The following is a 25,121-nucleotide window of genomic DNA, read 5'->3' as shown; positions in this document are numbered from 1 at the left end:
TGGAAAGGGGACTGTGGGGAGATTTGGACAAATATATCAGGATTTGTATTACACAGCAAATCATGTTGCATGTTACGATTAATAATTAATACTTTAAGATGAGAATACCCCAAATAAACGTTTACATCAAACAATCGGATTTTCACTGGTTGACTTGTTTTTGTGCATATTAAACAAACATGAATCCATTTGAATTGATTGTTACCTTCACAGGGCCAGGTAAGCAATTCTTAGACCAAGTTGAACCAACCGGCTGCCGGTTACAGCTAGTTATTAAAAAGGGGAAACTTGCATCCTTTCAGGAACTGGGACCTTGTTAATAAGTCTTCAAAAATGCTTCATTCAAATTGGACAAAAACTCAACAAAAACACCCTGGTTAGTCTTTCCAACGGTACAAATATCAGCCAAAATTAATACTTAAATTGTAGAGGTTACATACAAATCCTTCTCTTACTTCCAGTGACAGATAACTGTGCAACCTGCAAGCGGACAGGGACCCGTCAGAGACACACGCATTTGCATCTTCACCACGTTCTCCCTACATCCAACACCTAGTTGACAAAATCAACGTTGGAGGCGGACCGATGCGTGGAGAGGAGCTCCCCCCCCCCTCTAGGTAATAAAGACACAGACAGCATTTTCTACAGAAAATTAAAATATATTTAATATTCGCAGGATGACACATGTCGTTCCTCACCTTATTACCATGGCAGCATGTTCCTTGACCTTTCACCTGGCTGAACAGAAGCGAGAGACAATAACATAATTTTTTTTTTGATTGTAGATCAGTTTCATTACCCATCTGTTATGAAAATTAAATTTGAAGCGCAATTTTAAGCAAGCATGGAGAAGATGGATTGTTTTCTCTACATTTTTTAAAACATCTAGAAGGCAAACTCACTCTGCTGAGGAAGCTCATGCGATTTGATCCAAAGCCAGAAAAAGACTTCCACTCAATTTGACCTTAATGCGAGATAGCTTTGTCAAGTTCAATATACGAAATGTCCGAGACAATGAGCTGAGGATCTTACAGGGACTGTTTAGAACTTTACTAATGCAAATATGAAAAAGATGCCCTGTGGAGCTACGAGTTGTCAAAAACTCCATTAAGTATACGGACAAATAAATTGGTACTCATCAGAATTGTAATTATGGTAAAAGGAAAAAAGAAAAAGGCACCAGGTATGAAAAAGATAGATTTATTTAATGACAAATTAAAACAGAAAAAAGTAAAGGAGTTGAGGGAGAGCAGCAACATTACTGAGACTCCACATGAAGAGAAAGGGAGAGATGATTGGCTTGACCTCCCACTTGTAGACAAAAAAAAGAAAAGGACTTACCACACAAACAAGAGGACAGAGAGACAAATAGATAAGGGAAAACAATCTAACTTGGATAGACAAACCTTCAGAAGGAAAACACAACTTGCTTTAACTACAAACATTGAAGTTTAGCCACAAGTTTTACAACTGCCTTTTCATTTCTCTTTTTAAAAGTCATTACAAAATAAGATAATTATGATAATCTCCATTTAATAATAACAATAGCAACATGTAACGGTAGAAACTGTCCCTCATTCCTGGTTGGGTGATCAGTCAATCAGTGGTTGAGGCCGACACTGGCAGACGGAGCGAGACGGAGGCAGAGAACAAACGAAAGAAGAGCGGAAAAGAAAAGGGAGAAAATGAGTCCATCTCGCACGCACACACACAAACACACATACACGCAAATCAGGAGTTCTCTGCTCTCATACAAAAACTAAAATAATTAAAAAGAAAGACTTGAGAAAGAAGCAAAAGACCCCCCTCTAATAACGCAGTGAAAAATGCTCTGACACACACTCAATTCATCCACTATTACAACGGCACACACTGTCTGTAATGAATGGTGTGTGTTTTGGGTGTGGGACTCCATGAAAATAATAAAAAAAGAAAACATCCAGGGCTGTTTTAGCTGAGAGCTTTCCTAAATCCATACAGTACGAGCGCAAAGTCTGTTCTAATAAACTATCAACGACGACAGTCAACTATTTAAAGAACGCCCGATGCTCATTCTTTAGCCTTGGGTGGGCCCGATGTGGACCGGATGAGCCCCTTACGAATGTTCTGTTGAACAACTGCCATCCTGGACGCGACTAAGCGTCCGCAGTTCTGGGTTCCAGTCTGCAGACATCGATATCCACGTCAGTCACAGGTAACAATACGGAGCTCTGGGTTCCTGTTCAAGCTGAAGACCACACCCAACCTGGTGACTGCGGCCATGTCGTCAACCCAGGAGCAGGAGGTCTGAGGTGGATTACAAACAGTAGGGAATTGGAGGAAGAGGGGGCGCTAGATAGCTGGCTAGCACTGACCGGGAGTCCGTGTTGAAATATAGCGTGAGGTGTCCCAGTGTGTAGCCACCAGGGCAAAGCCGCAGTGTCTGAAATGTCTGAGGATGACTGAGGGAAGAGAAGAAAAAGAGACACTAAAATGAAGTGGTGGGAAAATCACTTGAGACGAGTTTGCCTGAAACAGCCTTTTAGTTTGTGCCTGTGTTTTTTATGACCAAGACAGGGCGAGACCGCAAGTGGGTGCACGAGTCTCGCTTGTGTGTGTGTGTGTGTGTGTGTGTGTGTGTGTGTGTGTGTGTGTGTGTGTGTGTGTGTGTGTGTGTGTGTGTGTGTGTGTGTGCATGTGTACACAGTCCTGTCCATGTGTTAATCCACTCCTCCACTCATCCATCCACTCATCCATCCATCCATCCCACCCACCCCCTGGGCATCCACGGCTGTCTGATCAGTCCAGTTCCACGTCTCAAGGGGTGAGGCAGAGAGGAGGGAGGTGGGGTTGGTGCGCTGTAAGGTCACAACGGATTTGACCCCCCCTGGCTCCCCGTATAAAAAAAAAAAAAAAAGCCCCCTGACAATCTGTAATTTTTTGACCATCTTCTCCTGAAAGCTCTTAGCACATGGAGATGGTCACGTTGATGCCCAGGTTGCCGTTCTCCGCGAACAGCTGTGCGATGGATGTGTCGAACACCAAGCAGTCGCTGTTCATGATGGCTGTGGCGATGCCCTCGTGGATGGAGCGCGGCGTGGCCTCCCAGGTCAGGCGGCGTCTGTGGCCGTTGAGCTCCAGCCGGTACGCAAAGTTCTCGGCCTGCTTGCGGGTCCCGATGAGCTGAACGATGGCAAAGAACTGCTGGTGGCCGTCGTACTTCTCCTGCTTCTCCAGGACGAGCATGAAGTGGAAGCCAAAGCAGGACTGCATCATTACCCAGTCCACCGCGCCCGGCAGGTTGATGTCCGTGGCCAGAAACACAATGTCCTCCCCCTGGACACACGGACACACACAGACAAACACACCATGTCGACTGCTTATTAATATACTTTTTAAATCGAAAGTAGTGGTAGCAGCTTTTTCCCCAAAGCAGCAGATTTGAAATAGTTTCCATTATTTATCTTGTAGACATGTATGCCTATAGACACAGCTCGCTTATTAAGCACCGGCAAATGCGGTGATGTCATAAGGACAAATGTGGAGATGACGTTCCACAAAACGTGAACAAACATCAGTGTACCCTCGTAGTTCACAAAAGCAGCCGAGGAGACCAGTCAATTACTGACCTGCAGTGTGGTGATGGACTTGTGCTGATGCATCAGATGAGGCATGACGGCATCTAGGGAGCCCTGCCACTTGCAGGAGGCGCCGGGGCAGGGGCACGAGTACGGCCGGAACTCGCACAGCTCTTCGTGCTCCGTCTTGTCGGTGTGGGGCAGGGTGACTTCGCAGCCCGATGAGGCATACTTGCAGGGGAAGAGGACAGAGTTGGCCACCTTTTCCATGGCGAGGTTCCTGATGGAGCCCAGGGGGCCTCGGCAGGTGGGGCAGCAGGTGAGCTTGGGCCGGCAGTTGGAGCACACCTGGAGAGGGACACGGAACACAAGTTAGTTAGCTCACGTGTAAAAAATCCACGAAACGTCAACAGTAAGCTGCTAAACATAGTGCAGTGAGGTGCAAGAAGAGGTTGTAAAAATGTAATAATAAAATTGTGAAAAATGTATATAAACACAGAGCTATATAAATGTCCTACACTGGTAACACCTGCAGACACTTGGAAACATGTTCGATCCATAGAGTTGAGTGTAATAAATCAAAGAAATTCAACTTTTCTCTTTTAGGATTCATGGCATGGTAATGGTTATACTGCGTACCGAGTTATCTGTTCTTCAAAGCCATGGATGTGCCGGTGCAGAACCTATATATTACAGTGAAAATCAGGTCACGGAGTGTAAAATGTGATGGGGGCAAGAAAAAACTCCCCCAAACTGCGAGTTGATTTGGGGCTTAACCACCCAAGACTGGTTATCATAATCTCTCTTAAATGTTCTTTATGGGTCGAGATGCGTCATACTCGGAAGAAAATGTTCCAAAGGACAGCCTTCGAATGTATAATATAAATGTGTTATTAGCCAACCGGAGTCTGGTCTGTCCATGAATTTTGGCAATGAGCTGTGAAAATCTGTAGCTCCCCTTTAAAGATGACTCAATAGTTTCTTAAACGCTTGAAGTCTGAACCGCTTTGCTTACTCAAGAACAAACCAGTTTAGGACATTAACACACCATTTCAGTTGACTTTAAATTATTGTGACATCTAAAAAACGCATGGCACACAACCACCGGCTCTGGGTGGTTTCCTGGCCGGACAGCACGTACCAGGTGTCCAGACTGGCACTGCAGAATGGGGGGCAGGACATAGTCGAAGCAGACGGGACACTCGAACAGGCTGGCCAGGTCGCTGTTGGAGGCGGTGGTGCCTGACAGGGTGGGCACGCGCTGGGAGGGTGGGCACTTGGAGGTTCCTGTGGGGAGCGCGGTGGCAGTCTGGCGACTCATTTCTGACAAAAGGAAGGGAGGAGGAAAACGCACCATGTTAAAGCTTTCAGAACATTCTATAGTACGATATCAGAGGTACAAAGTCTTTGTAGAAGAGAGAAGCAGGCCAGTTTTCTAGACCTCCCTTTTTAACTTCCTTAAAGCACATCTGATCTCTCGCTCCCTGGCTGCGGCTGACTGAGTTCTCCTCGCTGATTTATTTATTTATTTTTTTAACTACATTTTGGGCAAACTTATCTTGTACATGACACTCACTGTGCTTCGCCACTCTTGCAGCAATAGAGGCAGAATCCCTCGTGTGTGTTGGCCATATAGTGCAAGCTCAGCCATCGACAGAATGAAGCATCCACTAGCGGTGATTAAATGTGTCTTTTGTCGGACAACTACGTTCCAGATAAATTGTGTAGGAATCGATCATACAAAACAAAGACTCACTTTAAAGAGGCTATTGGTGTGGTTGCCCACTCAGAATCTGTAGATTGTAATCCTACCATGCTTTCCTTTTTGAGTGACTAGTATGCTGCGTTACATCTGTAACCACAGTGCTTCATTTGGCTGTTGCCTTTGGGAGTTAAGACACTGGTAACTACAGGCATGTGGATTTCATTTGGAGCATCTGCACTCCCTTTTTTGGGAGAGGGGGGGCGGGGGGCGGTACCATCTTTCCATGCCACGATGTGAGGAATGAACAGTGAACACTTCATTACTCTGAACGTTTCCGTCAGCTTCTCCGGAGTTTGAGCTTTCCATGTGCAACATGTTTATTATTGCCACAGCAACAAGTCAGAGCGACACACACTCTCTTGGTCACATATACGTAAAAAGAAAGAAGAAAAAAAAGAACCACTAGACAATAAAGTGAAATCAGATGTGGTGTGTGTGCGCTGTTTCCTCTCGTGCTGAGCAGTTGCCTTGGTAACAGGTTTATGTTTAAGTATGGGGCGGCCTGTAGAGCGGGGAGGATAAGCGTGGAAATTATGGGCGGGAGAATAGGTATGCGATAAGGACTGAAGGGATGAAGGGGGGTGGGAAAGGGAATGAGACATTTGGATTCATACAGGGTTAATACAGCAGTGAAAGACCTAAAAATTTTTTTAAAAAAATAGGAAGATGGTACATAGAGAGTGGATTCAGAGGAATATGGAGGAAGGCAAAGGAAGCAAATAAGCAAAGAGCAGTTTTGCTGTTTTTTTTTTTTTTAAGGGAAGGGGAGGCGGATAAAGTGAACGTTTCACCTGTTAAGTCTTTTCTGGGCAGTACAAGGTTTGAGGTGGGATGACTGTGCATGCCTGTCTCTACACCCACCCTGCTACCTGGCAAAGTTCATCGTTCTTATAGCCCTTCCCCCAGACATATGCAGCACGGGGGGAGGGACAGAATGGAGGTGAGAAAAATGTTGGCCAGGAGAGGAGATAGCATGAGTGGGAGTCAGAGACAAAACAAAAAAAGGGCAATCAGGTTGTGAGACAGGCTGCAATACATACACAGACAGTTCAACAGCTGGGAAATATAACACCCACAGGTCAAAGATCAGTAATGGCTGCTCAATTTATCAATCCCAGCTGCTCATTAAAAAAAAATTCCAGTGTTAAATAGAGGATGCGACGGGAGTTGAAGAACATCATAGGTGGTCTTTGCATGTCTATGAGGAGCTGTATGGAGATTGAAAGTCATTATTTATCATATTTACTTTAAATCGTAAAGCATTTAGGTCAGTTTTAGTTTTCTAAACTCTGTACCATAAAATAAGTAGTTTGTTATGGTGCTCATATTGAGGCGCAAACCTTCACATTTAAGTGATTGATGATTTCATGTTGACACTTTGGACTACTCCCAGAAGGTTTTAGGTTCACCCTTCAACCAAAAGTGCTGCTTTTATCTACGTCATCCGTACTTGCATAAGCTTCCTTTTTGTTTTCTATTTTTAAACATCTAGCTTGGTAGCAGGCAGCAATGGTAGCAGGCGGGTCACTTCTTGAAAGTGCATCTGTTTGGGTAAAGGCCTATCTGCAGAGGTACCGACTGGCCCTAATGAGGGAGCGTATTAGCTAGCTGTAACTGTGTCCGCCGGCTTGTAAACTCATGTGCTGTGGTGGAGTAAATGCCTTGGCAGCTATTAATAGAACTTCTTAGCTGGCTTGCATGGCTAGCATGCTAGTATGAGCGCTATGAGCAGTGGGACCAAATTAGCTCGGGACATTCAGCTCGGCCAAGGCCACGGTCAGCTAGCATGCAGGATTGGAATAACCAACACCATGGCTTTGTATTGGCCGTTTTTAACTTACCAATACAGTTCGCAGACACCGCTGCGAACAGAATTGGTAGCACTAAGTAATTTGCTGTAGATGGGAAGCTTTATACAGACATTCCAAATTCAAGGTATATTTTTTTTAAATGGGTTAATAATAGTTTCTTTTATGGGGTTACACATTGATACTTTGGAAACTTAGTATCTAACCATCGAAGCCATTTTGTCTTAAATCAGTCGAAAGTTGCCTCGAGGACACAAATGAGTTGCAGTTATTACAACATGAAGAATACAGGCTGCAGCTCAGTCAGCAGAACAACTGTACAGCTAAACATACCCTACTGAAATAGAACAACACTGGAGGCCAGGAAAGGGGGCCAGTTTAACAGTCTCAGAGTTTAGAAACATTTGAGCTGCCACACCAAGTCCCTGTAAGAGAGAATTAACATACTGTTTAAATTCAACTGTATGATATTATGATCTCAAATGTAAAAAAAAAAGAAAAAAAGAGGAGCTTATCCGTCATCAATTTTTACTGTTGCACATAAGGCGAAGAATTTGCTTCACACATTGCATCTGTTTGGCTGAGGAAGACAGAGATGCTGAATTGTTGGCGTTTACGCAGTACAGTGCTTCTGAAACAATTATTTCCTGGCTCACATCTGCTACAATAGCTAGTTTGGCAGCACATACATCCACACCAAGTAGCAGCAAGCCCTGCTAAAGAGAGCAACTGGGGGAATAAACAAGTATCACTTGTTGAGTTGCACATTGGGTGGGGAGCTAAGAAGAGACACTGCCAAGATAAAGAAACGAGTAAAGGACCCGCATGGACCAGTAAACATTTGTTGATAGCAGGTGCTATCAACAAAAAGCCTTTTACAGTCTGAATTTCCAGTCCACGTGGTTCTGTGTTTGTGGACATGGAGGAGAACCAGCAGCTCATTAGAAACAATACATGTCCCGGGGACCTTGATAACAAAATGAAATACAGTCAACAGAAGGTGAGCGAAAGGAGGCGCTGAAAGCATGTGTTCAGAGGGGCTGAGGGTGGGGGAAGGGGGACAAAGAGTGAGTCAGCTAACCAGACAGAGAGCACACAATGAGCGCAACGCTGCTTCGTGTCAGGAGGTGAGGGGAATGATGACGACGGAAAGAAGAGCGAACACAAACAGAAAAAAAGCTGCTGGTAGCATTACTGTCCAACACAGCCGTGGAAAACTTAAAACCTGACAAACAAATACCAACCTTCGTCCATAAGATTTCCAAATAAGGCTTTCTTCTTCTCTTGAAATGTGGGGACCTCTGAAAAGAGAGAAAAAGAAAAAAAAGTGTAAACAAACATGACATTAAGTAACAAAAGCTAGAATACAATCGCTGGGAATTATACCAAATACAAAAAACACTGCAACAGTAAACTCACAAGAATTGTGAGGTCACAAATTAGCTAAATGCGCCGGTGAATGAAGATGTTAAGTTCCCCACAGAGTGATGATGACCTGGTTCTGTTATTTCTGACATGATAAATGATGATAGGAAAGATGATGACACAAGTCTAATGTTTATGGTTGTCATCTCTGCCATGGCGACAGGCCATAAGAGACTGGGAAAGTCACTGCCTATCTTGTGCATTCTCATATAACACTCATTCAAGGCCTTTAAGCCACTTACTGCGCCCGCTAATGCAACGTGCATTAGACCAGACTTCTAAGATCAGCCTGCTGTTACGTCGTCTGTTGGGTCCACGCTGGTTTCCCAGCACCGTTCATTCATATTTCATAAAGACGATGAAGCTACATCCGTGCGTTACATTTTGTGGCTCCTAATTGCTGTGCCAGGATCGTATTATGCTGACGCGTCACTTTCCAGAAGTGACCGAACAGCAGATACGCTCCTTCAGAACTTTTTCACCACATAAGCTACCATGAGCCAAAGACTATGTCATCCTGACCGCAGGATATTCCACGTCTGCTGTTCAAAACAGCAACTTCAAACGTGCAGTGGTAATTTGCCGTGCTTTAGCACACTCGGCTCAATGCCCATTACCACTTCCGCAGCCCCTGAATCCCTCTACTGAAAGAAATAAAACAGATATTCCTTTATGACCTAAAAAAAGAAAGAAAAAAAGTGTCTACACTACTTCCAACAATCGTAACGGAGCCGCGAAACACCTGTATCGGGATTAGAGATCACTTCTGAAGTGTGATAAGCTATTATTCAGAATCTGGCCGAGTCATAAAAGCATACGTATAGTCCAGTCCACAGTATAAGATCGATTTAACAAGGTTCGGACATGAAACCTAATGACATACACTGATTTAAAAAAAAGCACACCAAGCAAACACATCAGACAAAGTATATTTTCCAAAACAGTGTGTACCTTAACGTCTTTGGAACTCAATTTGTTGCAAGAAAAATGGAGCAGGAAACACGACTGAGCCAGCAATGCAAGTAAGGTGGAGCCCATGTAAACATTATACACTGTCAGCACTCTTTTTTGTCTGGAGTATGCCTCAACATGGAAATATATTCACAGACTTTCCATTTCAGCAACTTTTAGAAAAAAAGAAGGCATATTTGCTCAATCCAACTCGAAAGCAGATTGTTTTCTGCTTTATGCGCCACAGGTGGCAGACTAACTGCTTGCCAACACATGCCAAAGATGTTGCAGTGAAAAGGCACAGCTCCTCCATTCTTTCATCTCTTATCAACCATCTCAAGGCTACAAAAACATCCTGTGATTCAAGCTGCGCTATAAAGTCGGGAATGTTTTTATTTCATTTTTTTCTAAAAGGAGAAATGCTTTTGTATAAGCTATATTTTTATTAAAAAGCCAATATCAACAGAATGACAGGCGCACAGCTGACAACCTTGCAGCTAAACTAATTGCTACAGCGGCGACTAACCAGGGAAAGTGGCTGTCATGTGTCCACCGCGACGTCAGCAAATCCGTGGCCGCCAACTCCACCAGACCGACTGCAACCGGTGAGAAATGGATTCAACCCAGTTGTGCATTGGCAATTGTTGCAGCAACCCTGCATGCAATCTTGTCAATCACTGGATATTAATCTGTGAACGACAGTCGGTCAGAAGGAAGAAGTGTCTCTCCACTGCAGCCCAACGAATAAACACTGTCCAGAGGGTAACTTACACTTAAATGTTTTTAACTTTGAAAGATATGCACAGATTGATCTAATTTAGAGGAGCTTCAGATAAACTTTTAAATACATTTTTGCATTGGTTTACTAACAAGTGCCTTAGGAAAGAATCTCATTACGTCCACTTTTAACAGGCTGAATGATTCCAGAGAGTAAAACCTGTCTTTAGGTTTACATGCGCACGCATTTACATCTTGATTGCATAATTGGATTATTGAGTGCATGTAAATGGTGCCACTTTAGTTGTGATGTAGAGCAGCACACATAAAAGCATATGTAAGGGAGGGAAAGTGAGATTGGTTTGGATGCATTTACATTTCTTTTTAATCAAGCACCATCAAGGAACCCTCAGGATCATTACGTTATCAACTTAACGTTGTGCTGACATACTGCTCATTGCGTTAACATGAGAATGAAAACATGATGGCAGAAGAGCAGGTTTTCCCTACAAGAATACGAATAAGAATTGAACTATAAGAATTGGGGCAAAGCGGCGCAAAATCTTATTTCAATATAGGTTAGCAATTTATTCTGGGGCAATATACTGACCAACAAAAGTAGTTAATGTCACAGGCCTAATCCCATTTTATACAGATCTCCATTTCAGAAGTAGGAATCCGATTTCTTTCAATGTGCAAAGTATCGGTGGGTTTCAGAGCAGAGGGATAGTTTATTGCCAGGTTTAACACCAAACCATCTAAAAAGCACAAATTAAAAATGCTTTACAGTTTGCTTTGGGTATTCCAGTTAACCTGCAGCAAGTGCTCACTTTGGTAAAATAGAAACCAAACTAAATTACACATTCAAACTCTAGGAAAACACTGCAAATACAATGCCTTCAGCACGCCAAATGGATAAAAAAAAAAGGATAATATGTCTTTTTATTTTTTAAGTCACAAAATACCAAGATAGTCAATTATAGACTAAAGCCGAGAAAAGTGAGGAAAAAAAAGAATAAAGACACAACATGGAAAGAAACAAGTAGCAAGAAAGCAAGTGTAGCAAAGATAAGGCTACAGGAAAGAGGATATGTAAGACGCCGGGAGAAAGAGACAGGAGACAGACGAACGGAGCACGAGCAGAGGGGGAGGCAGAAAACAAGCTGGGCTTCAACACAAACATGACATTCTTTGTTCTCAACTCTGAGCCCACTCTTTTCTCAGTGTCTCTCTCACGCACACGCAGTGTTCATACACTCAGACTCATTTAATTCACAATGCACACAGGCACACGTGTTCAAAGCTTCTTCTGTGCCATTCAACAAGCAGTTCGTCACAACACACAGCACACACAATTTGTTATACAAGCTTCTTGTACACAAAAGTATCAATTCATCAACAGCTGGACTGAGCGCAGGAATTCACAGCATTTCACAAAACGCCTCAGCTGCAGCTACAATGACTGCAGCAGATAACAGAGGAGGCCAATGAGGGAGAAAGAGGCATTCGTAAGCATGATCTTTTTAAAAGCCTGTTCACCTTTAGTCCTGTGCACGCTCCTGGAGGCTACACATGAGAAGAGTCTGAACCAGGAATTCCAGGGCGGAGCTTGCAGTGTTACGCTAGCTGGCTTGGATTTCATTTGGACCAAAGACATAGGGGTAGAGCAATCATGCAGCCCCTCGTCACCATATTTCTCTGGCCTTTTCCATGGAAACAGCGCCGCTGTCGCTGCCCAGAGCACACCACAAAATAGGGGATCACATTTCTTCCTTCCGCTTCCCCATTTGGGAAGCATAAGCTCACGAGGGTCCGGGGAAAGCGGTTACAAAAGCACAAGGGCTGTGTCCAGCAGAGATGCCCAACACCCTGAAAAATAACAGCCCAAGAGAGAACGAGACGAGAGCAGAACACCACAGCGCCAATGTGTAGGTCCGTGGCACTGAAAGCCTTGCAACTGTAGTCAAAAGTGTGCAGGCAGCTTGTCAGTGTGTGTTCAACCTGCCACTCCCTGGCCCCTCCCAATCACCCAATAGGAATGACAACATTAGATGGTTTTAGCCAAGTCACTGTCGATTGTCTTTGACACTGGATGACTATCCTTTCACAAAAGTTCCACCTTTGTCTTTCCCCAGTGCCAGGTCTTCAGGGTCTGTTTGATGCTACTTCAAACGCAGCTTCAGAAAGGTACATCCTCTTCCAACATCATGGTCCAAAATGTGCAGGTTTCCAGCAGAAAAAGCTCAATTCCCACAGCAAAAGAGAAGGGCTAGTATCTATGAGAAACAAATAGTGTATGGCGCAAATACAATTTTAAAAAAAAGGTCGCTGAAAGAACAATCCTTTGGCCGATTTGGAAAACAAAGCGCTGCTCTCTCTCTTGCCGTCCCGGTGGAAGGAGAGGGGGCAGTGCAGCTCGCGAGAGAAGAAAAATGAGGGAAAGTCCCAAACAAAGTAACTCTCCGTTCTGACCTTTTTTTTCCTCCTCGTTTTTTCTCTCGTCTGCATTTCTTTAATTCAAGCCATGTTCTTTCTGTCCCATGGAGTGTGGTAGGTGTCACTGCTGCTGGGTGTGTGTTTCTGTGTAGGACAGAGAGAAGCTAAACCATCATCCAATGTTAGTCCAATCAGAGCATGCTCACTCACACCCTTCCCCTCTCCCGGCAGCTCCAGCCAAGCACATAACCCCTTCTTCTCCACAACTGATTTCGTTCACACAGACCATAACTCAATTCTTACTCATTTTATTTGCCTCGCTACATTTTACTTTTATGTTGGTATCTCTTAATCTTGGTCAGGCTGCCCCACACTTTCCTGCCCTAAACCAGCATAGTTTTTATGCATTTTTTCTCGACGGTGGACATTCGCCCTCTCTGTCTCTCCCCCTCCCGGCTCTGAGGTTGTGCAAGTGTCATATTTCAGCCTATTCTGGCTGGAGGCTGCACCACCAGCTGCCCTCACTGACACCATACCTCACTTACGTGCTTCCTTTACATTCGGCTCTTCTATTTACTATAGCCACAATGCAATAGATGTAATTATCACATTTAAGTGCACGATTCACTTTATGAATGAAGAAATAAAAATTAAAAAAGCAGTTATAACTTGGAAGTGTAGTGTGTGTTACCATCGAGTTTTGACATTTGCAGATCAAAACAAGAAGACAACACAAGACTCCTCACACTCTAAAACACAAAACAAAACTAAGCTAGCCAGGAAAAGAATCCAAAGTAAAACCACAATATTACTGGGAGCCAGAGTTTGTCAACAGACGATAACATTATAGCTAGCTTCGAGCATACAGGCTAGCCATCACATACTTTCCCTCTTTTTCCTGAGGCTGAATGAATGGACATTTTGTATTCCCTAATATTGGTATTGGTGTTCGTTCAGTATCGGTCTCGGTGTTTCCCTCTATGGGACATGCTCCCTCAGAAAGAAAAAGTTAAATTAATCAATGGGGTGCATCTTCAAAGCAACCATAGGAACACTTTGTGCTCTTGTATACAAGTATGTGCTCCTTTACAAAGTCACACCTTAATGGCATTTTTAGGTACTTAAAAGTAAGTACTTGTACTATGTCCGAATGAAAATAAAAAAGGTGTATCAGTGCATTCTTAGAGGAAACAAATACACACAGCTGCACACGAAAAAAACACAACGATCTAACGACCTGCGTTCCACCACTTTGTAATGCACGCTAAAGAGGGCCACATGCGCCGAGCCTCGGTAAGTCCAGGGGCGTGACAAAGTGGCAATGCTTGACATGGTAAGGAGAAAAGACCGCACACCCCGCTTATTGGCTCGGGGTCACACGCCCACACGGGTTCCTAGTGCTGATGCTCAGAAGAGTCCTGAACACAGCAAAAGAAGAAGAAAAGAGAGAAGACAGGCAGAGGGCAGATACAGACACTAACACACACTTATAGAGGGTCATAAGTGTAGTTGCAAAGAGGTGGAAATTTTCCGGTAAATTCTGGAAAGTTTCCACAGGAATTTAGGCTTGGGAATTTCGAAGAAAAAAAATGTGCCTGAGTTTTTTTGCAAAAGCATATAACAGGGAACTTAAATGTAGTTGAGAACAAGACTATACACACCTATCTCAGCTGGACCCTGAATGCAGCTGGTTGGGAACATTGTCTTCCAGAAACATAAACGTAAATATAAAAACGTTCTGTTTTTGAACGTCTTTGTCATCAGTGTTGCATCTGAACGTTTACCCTATGCCTGGCAATTGAGAGCGCCGAGTTGCATAGAGGCCAAGAACGGTATTGCAGACAGATAGAGATTAAAATTATAGCTCGCAACATATTAAAAAAAACAAAAACTGAACTAGTTGGGGCTGTAAACTTAGTTTAACATTTTGAATTATGAACTGAACTAGTTCATGTAGAAGGTGCACTTTCCTAACACTGTCATTAGCTAGCATATTGATTACTTGGTAAACTTACACCATGTTCCTTTTATTATCAAGTTTATTTGTATACAGTAGACTCATTTTTTACAGCAGTAAGAGAAGGACGTATGTACGTCCACACCAAAGTGCACCATCACCTCAATTATCCGCAGCTTTCGGGGTCCATCAACAAGCAACTTGGGCAACTTATCACACTACAGGAGGGCTATTGAGGCCACACTACTGCATTTGAGCACAAGGACTACATCAATTAAGTTTTGATGATATTACTATATTACTGTATGTGTGTATGTGTATATATATATATATTTTTTTTAAATAAGATTTTTTTTAAATTATCTAATCTATTTTATAATGTAATTGCTTTTCACAAATGCACTACCTATATATTATAATTATTTTTCCCTATTAGCTTATGTTCTCATTGAGCAGCTACTGTCAGGGCCTTCTAAAAAGGGCGAATTATACTCTTGTAACTACAACTGCGGCTGGCCACAATGTTGGATCGACGGACTCGTTTTGGTTTATAGTGCCCGTGCGTTTTTCATACGCCAGAACAGTAGGTGGCGCAACGGCAGTAGAGTCGACCAGCACACCGACGTTCACTGATATCTCTCTCCAGGAATTTACGGCCACCTGCGTGTTCTTATACTCCGTCAGACGGGTTATATAAATGCTCATATTCGTGGACCGCTTCAGCCAAACGTTCAACGGGATTCGTTGTTCGTGTTCCTGCTATGGCTTTTAAAAACAGCGGTATTATGCTATGAAACTGGAAATGCGAGACTCAGAAAAGATGTGGTTAGCAGACCAATAACAGCCTTGCGGGCTGCGAATGGCTCTCGTAGCTTTGACGGATAGTCAGAAATTTTGGGTGATGCACGCAAAATGGCTGATTTGACTACGCAAGGGGGTCCATGCGTGTCTTGCGTCTCTGCGTAAAACCCGACTATAAATCAGCCTTAAGCCTGTCAAAACCTAGAAGCTAGAATCTCAGGTTTTTGATGACGCCTTTCCCACAGACGTTTACCTGCGTCTGGTGAGTGAAATGATGATTGTTAGTTTTTTTTTACATTTGCAGTCGTATTTAAATCATAAACTAGCCATAGCGCTGTTGTTACTTGGGGGTGCTGGTGTTTCTACCCGCAGCCTCTCCTTGATGCGGGTCGCTGCCTGCGCAGCTGTGCTGTAATGTCATGTCTGCACTGTGCAGGGTCAGAGTGGCGGTTTTGTTGATAGATGTGGACAACATGCATTTTTGTTGACCCGACGGGTTACACTCTCCTTTTGCTGTGCTGCCCCTAATCGGGTGCATTTCCTCCATTGTAGTGCGCCACTACCGGCTCTAGGTCGGTTTGGAAAGGCTCGGGCCGAAGGTGGCATGTCAGCTCTGGTCGCGTGCTAGAGAGCCTGTGCCGATCGAGCGGGGATCGGCCCACGTAAAGGGCGTCAGGGATCTGCTGCAATGTCGGTAACCCAGCCGACCCATCTCGAAACACGGACAAGGAGCCTAACGCACGCGTGAGTCAGAGGGTATCTGAAACCCCGTTGCACAATAAAAGTGAGGGGCGGCGTGCATGATGCGCACCTTGCTCACGGCGTCTTCTTTTTTTTCTTCTCTCTATGTGGAGCGGTCGGTCTCCTCGCACCGTATGCTCGTGGTGGAGCCGACTGTAAGAGTGTGGCGGTCTGTGACACTTTTTTTTTGCTGCGATTACAACTGGCCTAATGGCCAACACCACGGACCACCACCACTGGGGGTGGTGGTGGTGGGTGGGGGTGTGTGTGTGTGTACGCACGCGCGCGTAAATGTAACTGTTAAGAGTCAATTCACTTTTAATGAGGTACTCACGTCTGGCTCAGAGCGAGGTACGGTATCAGAGGAAACCACTTACAAACAAACATAAGGCAGTGCATCAGGAAGTGCCAATTGTTTCCCACATTTTCTCAATTCAGGTTTGTTTAGTCTGCAGTTGAAATTCATTGTGGTTCGGTCCTGATGTTTGTTTTATGAAGTACTCTGAGATAAAGACAAAAAACAAGTACTTTGAGTTGGGTACAAGATTTTTGGATGTTCATGGAGAAAAAAGGATGAGTTTTGGATTAGTTCTTAAGTTGTTCGTAGGCCTCTTTAAAAAGACCAGACCTGCTTGCTTTAGTGCAGACTTTGGGAACTGGTTGAATGACAACTTCATTAGTAACTAGGATTTATTGGGTTGCCAAAATTCCGGGAATATTCAAACTTGGAAACTTTCCACAGGAATTAACTGAAATAAATGGGAATATACGGGAATTAACAGGAATAAACTGGAAATTTTGGGGTAAATTAACTGTATTTACCTTGTCATAAGCAGACATGCATACAACTTTTAAAAATGACATTTTTGACATTTTGTGAGTCAAACTTTATTCTTTCATTAAACAACGAAAACTTGAACTTGAAAAAAAGGTGTATTCCGTATGATCACCACCCCAACACAAAATTTCTTTCTTTAGTGTTTTTCCCTGAATCCTTTCAGGTTTAAATGTGGAGGTGGTGATCTACATCAACTAGTTCAGTTCATAATTGAAAAAATTTGAACTAAGTTCACAACTCCAAAAAATGAACAAGTTCAGTTATTTTTTTCAATATGTTGCGAGCTTTAATTAAATCTCTGTCTGCAATACCGCTCTTGGCCTCCACGCAACTCAACGCTCTCACACCTGCCAGGCATCGGGCTGAAACGTTCAGACGCAACACTGATGACAAAGACGTTCAAATAACAACAGAACGTTTTATGTTTATATTTATATTTCTGGCAGACAATGTTCCCAACAGGGTCCACCGGAGCTCGGCGTGCATAGTCTTGTTCTCAACTACATTTAAGTTCCCTGTTATATGCTTTTGCAAAAAAACCTTACCAGATTTTTTTCTTCAAAATTCCGAGCCAAAATTACCGTGGAAACTTTACAGAAATTTACCGGAAACTTTACGCCCATTTGCAACCCTAACTGTAATCCCTTGTTGCAATTTTTGTCAAGAGCATCATGTGAAGGACAGTTTTCTTAGCCAAGAGGAATATCACATGGAATGTGTGACGCATCCCACCTTGGCCTTGAATTAAAAAAGTGTATACATGTTTAAATCGCTGAATGATATAGACAACTAGCAAACGTTTTCCTTAAGTGGCTAACTTAAGTAATGTAGTCTGCTTTGGCAGTCACATGTTTTCCACAGCACGAAAAAAACAACAGTAACTGTGAATCTCGTTTTCACGAAGAGCTGCGATATCAGGCAGAGACAAACCCCAACTCTACAAAACACACACAAAAAGCCTCACACATGCACGCTAGCAGGGTTTCCCTTTGGCATTTGTAACACATCTAGAGTTACCTCACTGATGCAGAGCCAATGAGTCACCGTCACTATCTTTCTCAAACACAAAACACACCCGATCAGCACGGCAGGAACAGCTGTCATTCTCCTGAGAGGAGCAGAGCTCGATACACTGCACGTGCTGCTGATGTTGTACCAGTACAGTAAAATAAAACAATGTATGCCGAAAGGAAAAAAAACACACACCAGCTCAATATCGCCTGAAAGCCCTAATGGTGTTCCAACGTTTCTTTACTAGAAGTGTGATTTCTTCTTCTTTTACTAAATATGAGTAGGTTGGAGCTCTTCTACTACCAAATCAGTCATGTGTACGTTAACAACGCCGACAAAAGTGCACTTGAGCAAGAAATATCCAGCAGGTTCAAAATGATGTGAGGGACACCGTTATCGGAAGCTTAAGATCTATGTTTAGGTTGAATCAATACACCAAACCTATAGAGGAGAGGTCATTTATAAATAAATAAAATGTTTTTAATTTTGAAAAGTTTTATATTAATTTAAAAATAGTAATGATTTAAATTACGCATTATTCTTTTACTGGTGTAACAGAGGGTTCTTTTTACGCATATACTGTGTGGTATTAATAAAATAATAACACGATCGTCCGTCAGCCAAGCCGGCAACTTCTTTATTAACGTCTCCCCTTTTTCACCACCAACATTTCTCTGCACCTCTTCTTCCATTTTCTTCCTGTAAAATAAAAGCATCGGAAACACAATACAATAGCTTACACTGGCAACAAAGACGATGCCTGCGGAATTAAAGGCGGTGTTGGATGAAGCAGTGGGAACAGTAAATTTAATCAAAAGTCGTCCACTGCACCCGTTTGCCATACTATGCACAGAGATGGGAAGCGACTACCGGCAGCTTCTCCTGCAAACTGAAGTCCGGTGGCTTTACTGGTAAGGTGCTCACCAGACTTTTGAACTGCGTGACAAAGTCAGGACATTTTTTGTGAACTCCTGGTTTGAACTGTCAGAGCAATTCTGTGACTTTAAGTGGCTTTGTAAGTTGGCGTATTTGGCCGACATGTTCGGGTTCTTAAATGGACTCAATCTATCCCTCCAAGAAAAACCAGTGAAAAGCAGCTTCCTGATTACGTCGATGTTTGACATATTACAAATACGTTGATTATATGCGTATCTTAGTTTTGTTTATTACAAATACGTTTATAACTGTGGACTTGTGGTTTTGTTTTCCCGCTGAATTTAAGCGTATTTGCATTTCTAAACTCTGCGGAGGAAAAAAAAAGAAAAGGGGCTGTGTGAGGCCGGTAACGAGGTGGGTCTGAAACCGCTTGGCCGCCGGTATGAGGTTGAGATGCCGGTAATGGCCCTCGTTGCGCCGGGTCCGAGACGTTAACAACGCCGGTCGCGCCTTGTCCGGGTCCAGTAACAGCGCCGGGTCCGGGACGGTAACAGCCCCCGTCCCGCCGGGTCCGGGACGGTAACAAACCCGCGTTCCGCCGGGTCCGGGACGGTAACAGCCCCGTCCCGCCGGGTCCGGGACGGTAACAGCCCCCCGTCCCGGACAGCCCCCGTCCCGCTGGGTCCGGGACGGTAACAGCCCCCGTCGCGGAGGGTCCGGACTTCTCTTCTCTAAGTCGGGTTGTCAGCTGCAGTTGACACTGACGTACGTTTGTGTTTAACATTATAAAACACACATGAAAACTGACGCGGTGGCTACATTACCAAACGACTAGGCCTATCTAAAAGCTACAGAGTAACCTGAGGTCAAAGCAGGTTCATCTCCGCTGCTGCATCACAGCCAACCAACACTGTACAGAGCAGCGCAAACTCAGCAAAAGACAATTTATTTTTATGCCTGTATGCATGTGCTTTTTGCTTATAAATTAGTATACATATATACCAGCATCACTGGTGTTGATTTTATGTCAAACAATCAATTTTGGTTTAGAACTAGGATTGATGGAATAAACTACCTGACAGGACATAACAAGTTGAATGGGACCACCATTTCCCTCATCAATATCATGCAGCTCTCAAGCCTGTCTTGAGCTTAAATTAATTAAATCTTAATCTTTATATTTGGTGTTTAAATCATGCACAGGACTAGGGACGTCACGAGAACCGATACTTACGGTACCTTTTCGATACTAAAATATCAAAACACCAACGATGCCTATTTTTTTTTAAGTACCGTGAGCATCGATACCTGTTGGTATTGGTGCTGTGCCTCTTCTGGAACTGATGGGGCAGTATACGCTTCAGTGTTCCAGTCAACGTTTACATTCAGAAAGCAAAGATGCAACTGCGGCTGCAGCGATCGTCCCACCGCGTGCTGAGGAACTGCACGCCAAGCCTACCGAGCTGGCGTGGCTTGTACACGCCAGCTCCAATGTTCACCAGTGGAGGTGGTGAACATTAGTGGAACTTTAGCAACAGCTATCTCTGGAAAATCGGTGCACAATGAAAGAAACTGTTGACATTAACTTCTTAAGAGAAAACTGATCATTTTGAAGCAAATGCAGACAGTTTTGTGCACCGACTGTCCTAGCAGAACGCCGCATTGCTATGGAAGATTTATTTCTGACAGTAGGTGGGCGGACCCAGTCACCATCAGTTCTGGGCATGCGCAACTCTCAACAGATGAAAATGAGGCGGGAGGACTCACTTCTTAGCTAATTCTGGAAAGTAAACTAAAACTTTGATTGAAGTGTCGGGTGTTTTTTTAAATATTTTAAGTTTATCTTTTAAGTTCAAGTACATAGAATACATTTTTTTATTGTGGTATCAAAATTGGTATTGAGAATTGTGTTATTTTACTGGTATTGGCACCGACTACTGCATTTTGGTACCGTGACACCCCTTACACACACACATATGCACACACGTCCTCTTTTCGAGACCTGAAAAATGCACTCGGTAGGGATTCCAAAAACGTCTGGGATTTTGCCTCGTTGGATATTTGTGTTTCGCTAGGTCTTTCACAAACTAGGTATTACGCCCTTACAAGTTTTGGAAATGGTATCTCCCTCATGTTCCACCTTCTTGCGCGAGCTCCGACTGCAGAAAGAACTGTCATTGGTCGACCGATCTCATTGTTGCCAGATGCACGATAATTATCCTCCAAATACAACCATTTTGAGCCTTTGATACAATACTTCGCCACCTCCAATTTGACAACACTGCGCACCTTGCTAAATCCACTAGTTGCATTGTTTACAACAGCACATGACATCTGCAGCCATGCCGAAACATAAGTTTGCGGAAAAAAAAAAAAAAATGCCGCGGCCGTGATGCTTCGGAAGCTGAGTGCACTTTATTATGTTGTGCTATGCTGTATTGCACATCCTGTGTATGTCTTTTGCTATTTTTCAAATATTTTAATAAAGAAGGTCATGTTTCAAGTTCAAATACATCAAATCTTTTTATTGTGGTATCGAAAATTGTGTTATTTTACTGGTATTTGTACCGACTACTGAATTTTTGGTATCCTGACACCCTTGCACAGGACATGAGACTCTGCTGCTGCGTTATCTCACCGTGGAAAATAAAACGACCAAAACCTAAGCTTTTCTCTCATCAATATAACAAATGTGCAAAATACATTTTTCCCATTATATTTTTTTGGACTGACAATAAAGTTTGTCAATAAGCTTAGCAATGAAAAGGCAAAGTTTTTTTTTTTTTTAAATGAGACGGTGAAATAGACTTTATGTCCAATCAAAATATCCAAAGAGATGCTTTAATATCTCCCACCCAAGCCATTAAATGTGCTACAAGTAGTTATTAATTAAAGCATAATTGCAGTGCTATTGCTAGTTGCAATGGTACCAGCAATATAGGGGTGACATCAAGGTTCTTTATTTACAGTTTGACGATAGTCAACTCTCACACAGGGTCTTACCCAGGAAATTAGTTAGCAGAGCTTACCTCTGGAGTCGTCTTAACTGTAAAGTTGTTCTCTGACAAGCTGCTTGGTTAAAGACAGCACAGCTTTTATGCATTCGTAAAATATGACAGGATTGATGTAATTTCCATTGATGAGATGAAAAAAAAAACCTGTGTCTGCACTTGCCGAGTCGTCTATCTTGGTCAGTGAAGACCACATCCTGCATCTCCCTTGCCCTTAAAACATTACAATCCCGACATGCATGTTCATCAATCGATGATTCAAAACATCAACCAACCAGGCTCATCAGCCTGTGCTATGACTTATAACACAATCACACATTTAAAGTGATACAATATGCAATATTCCAAAGCGTGAAGAAAACAATAATGGAAATTAGCTCTCAGATATGTCTCTGTATAATGTGTCAGACTATTACTCCACGAATGGAAGCTGTCAAACAAACTTATAAGAAAATACACACAAATGTGTACCTTTCATGTTGTTGCATTCATGCATCTGAAGCTTTTGCATGATGAAAACAATGGTATCACTTTAAAAAAGTTACCAAACTGCTGATTCACAGCGTGGCCCTAAACGACTAGACCTTGTCCCTGTCCTGAATGCTTTAAAAGTAGGTTATTCCCATCATAGCGCCGCCATCCTATCCAGAGCAGCAGACTTTAGGAACAACAACAAAACAAAACAGTGATCATCAATGGGGCTGCATTACTTGACTTTGGTAAGGTAAACACGAGGTCACATAGAGAGACCATTTGTTTTGATAGTGACAGCATAGTTAGCACATATGTGTTTATGGTAGCACAAAACATGAACGCGACCTGCTCATCTGTTGCACTCGCAATGCACAGATAGGACGAGCGCGTAATAAAGTCGATCGGAACCGTCACAGGAACAACAACAAGCGAAAGCTGACATTCACCCGTCCTCCTCTTTGAGACCCCCACCACCTCTCGCACACGCACACACCAGTCCAGGTGGATCTCTGACAGCAGCTGCAGTCGTTACTTTGAGTACACATTAGTCATCACCTCCCTCCTCGACAGCAGCCTCGAAACCCGGTTATGCCGGTAACTTTGCGACGGCTAAACAACGCCGTGGTGGGTTTCTGTTGACCTGAACTAACCCGCTTAGAAAGCAAAATGGCCCTGTGTGTCTGGCAAGTCGGACAACGGCAGAGCCGAGCTAGCGTCAACCGTTACAGACACACAAGGCCTCTGCTTGCCGTAAAGCAGTGGCCCATAGCATACTAGCTAGCCAAATTGGTGACTTGTTAGCTTAGCAAGTGTGCGAACAAGCAGAGGAACCGACACCTTCATCGTTTTCCCCGTGCACAGCACCGGGGGCCTTAGGCAACCACGGTCGCTCCGCAGGCTTGCCAAACGACTGAAAACCACAGAGAAGTGTGCATTTCGAAGCGTCACGACCAGTAAACAAGCTGAGCTACCGCCACGGCTAGCTAGCTTTCCCCCCAGCTCCAAGCACAGCTAGCCAACAGCCAACATTAGCATCGCGCTAATGGAGGAAGCTAACGTCTGCTACACAGGGCTGTTGTTTTCCCACCAACACACACTACGCTCGAAAAGCCGACGTTTCGCTCGCCACGGCACACCCGCTTACCTCGGACAAAATATCCTTCAGCTCACTGCAATTAAATGAGTGCTAGCTGCGGGATCCCTCCTAGTCGTCTTTCATTTGTTAGTTGGATGTATATATATTCACACTGCTCCTGTAACAGAGACGAGACGCCAGGCTTTAAGTACCAGCCGCTCCAGAGCGCGCACAGTTGTTGAAGTTTGTCGCGGGAACGCGCTCTGCACGAATCGCACATTGTACATATTGGTCCAAATGGACAAATAACAAACAAAAAATACATGCACAAATATCTGCCACGCACTGAGTTTCCTACTTTGATATTGTTTTGATCATTTTTTATACAAAAAAGATTATAGATTATTTCATAAATAATCCCACCCAAGGCCAAATATATGCACGCATGCATGACCAAACGCACACACGCACGGAAACACGCACACACACACACATACACACACACACTCACACACACGCACACACACACACACACACACACACACACACACACACACACACACACACACACACACACCATAGAAATTGGAAGTCAGCAGTGCTGTCTACGTTTAATTACTTTCTCATGTTTGACTTCATTCCAATTCATGATAATGAAAAAAAACAACACACACACAAAAAACGCATGTGTTTGAACCCCCAAAAATATATCTGGAAAGAAAGTCATCAAAAAAATGCATCTGGATACCTAGAGACGAGTGCCTTCATATGCCTTCTGGGACATTGATTGCATTAGTAATTTGGAGCTGTCCTTATTATTGAACAGCAAGGTGACTGAAACTCTCCAGTGGCTCAGCACTTGAGAATGAAACCATGTGATTCAGTCTTGATACTTAAACATGTAACTGAATGAGATTAGATTAAGAGGTCATGTTGCCTCCTCCATAGTAATCTGGACATAAGGAAGTACCAGTACCCCACCACCATCGGAGAGATTGGAGGGGAGAGAAGAGTGGCATGAGGACGGGGTGGGAGTGACTATACAGGCTGGATTACAGAGAGGGATTGGTTATGTAAGTGCATTGTCCCAGCAGGCTAGCAGCAGCCAGAGTGCATGGGATGGTTAGAGAGACAGCAAGAAAAGTGAGAGAAGTAACAGACTTTTGTAAATATGGGCTAAGCCAATTATCCTATCATCAACAGTGGCTTAGGGACTGTGAGTGTACTTCTTACTGTAATTAGAAGAGGAAGGACATTTACCTCTGAACAGCACAAAATAGACCAGACTGTAGAGTGTACATACCTCTTTTTGCTGGATGGAAATTACCTTAAAATGTATGTTATTTTTTTATCCACTGTATGGATGATACATAACACATTTTGCAAGAGCTATAGGTTGAATAATGACTGTTTTTCCATTTAAAAAAACACCCCTTCCTATGTGAATATGCTTTGTTCTCGTTTAACAGCATATATTTTAACCACGACAGCGCCAGACTTTAGGAATAGTAATGTTGGTTGGTCAACCATTTTTTGGGTCCTGACTGAACTATTGCAACAACTGTAAAATAGATTGCCATGGCATTTTGCATTAGCATTTATGGTCTCCAGAGAATGGAGCCTATGAGGCTTTTTGGTAATCCCCTGACTTTTGCCACGTGACATTATGTTTTTTTAA

The 25,121-nt window shown here is 43.4% G+C and overlaps 1 protein-coding gene across 2 annotated transcripts; it reads right to left on the bottom strand.

Annotated features, from left to right (window-relative positions):
* Positions 1–1,179: 1,179 nt before the first annotated feature.
* Positions 1,180–23,652, bottom strand: siah1 (siah E3 ubiquitin protein ligase 1). Of its 2 annotated transcripts, none has more exons than XM_068603584.1 (5): positions 23,513–23,652; positions 8,375–8,431; positions 4,699–4,880; positions 3,609–3,905; positions 1,180–3,315 (listed from the first exon to the last, which is right to left on the bottom strand). In XM_068603584.1, the coding sequence occupies exons 2-5, from the start codon at positions 8,382–8,384 to the stop codon at positions 2,944–2,946; spliced, it is 861 nt and encodes a 286-aa protein (XP_068459685.1). In that variant the 5' UTR covers positions 8,385–8,431; positions 23,513–23,652; the 3' UTR covers positions 1,180–2,943. The 2 variants fall into 2 exon arrangements, with proteins under 2 accessions (XP_068459685.1, XP_068459684.1); XM_068603583.1 differs by lacking the exon at positions 23,513–23,652 and adding an exon at positions 11,763–13,217.
* Between the last annotated feature and the right edge of the window lie 1,469 nt (positions 23,653–25,121).

This window comes from Clinocottus analis, unplaced genomic scaffold (genome assembly GCF_023055335.1).
Source record: "Clinocottus analis isolate CAN_PGR_092001 unplaced genomic scaffold, fCliAna1.0.p SCAF_6, whole genome shotgun sequence".
In the NCBI taxonomy this organism is placed as follows: Eukaryota; Metazoa; Chordata; class Actinopteri; order Perciformes; family Cottidae; genus Clinocottus; species Clinocottus analis.
The sequence above is the reverse complement of the archived record's forward strand: the minus strand, read 5'-3'. Positions and strand labels throughout refer to the sequence as shown.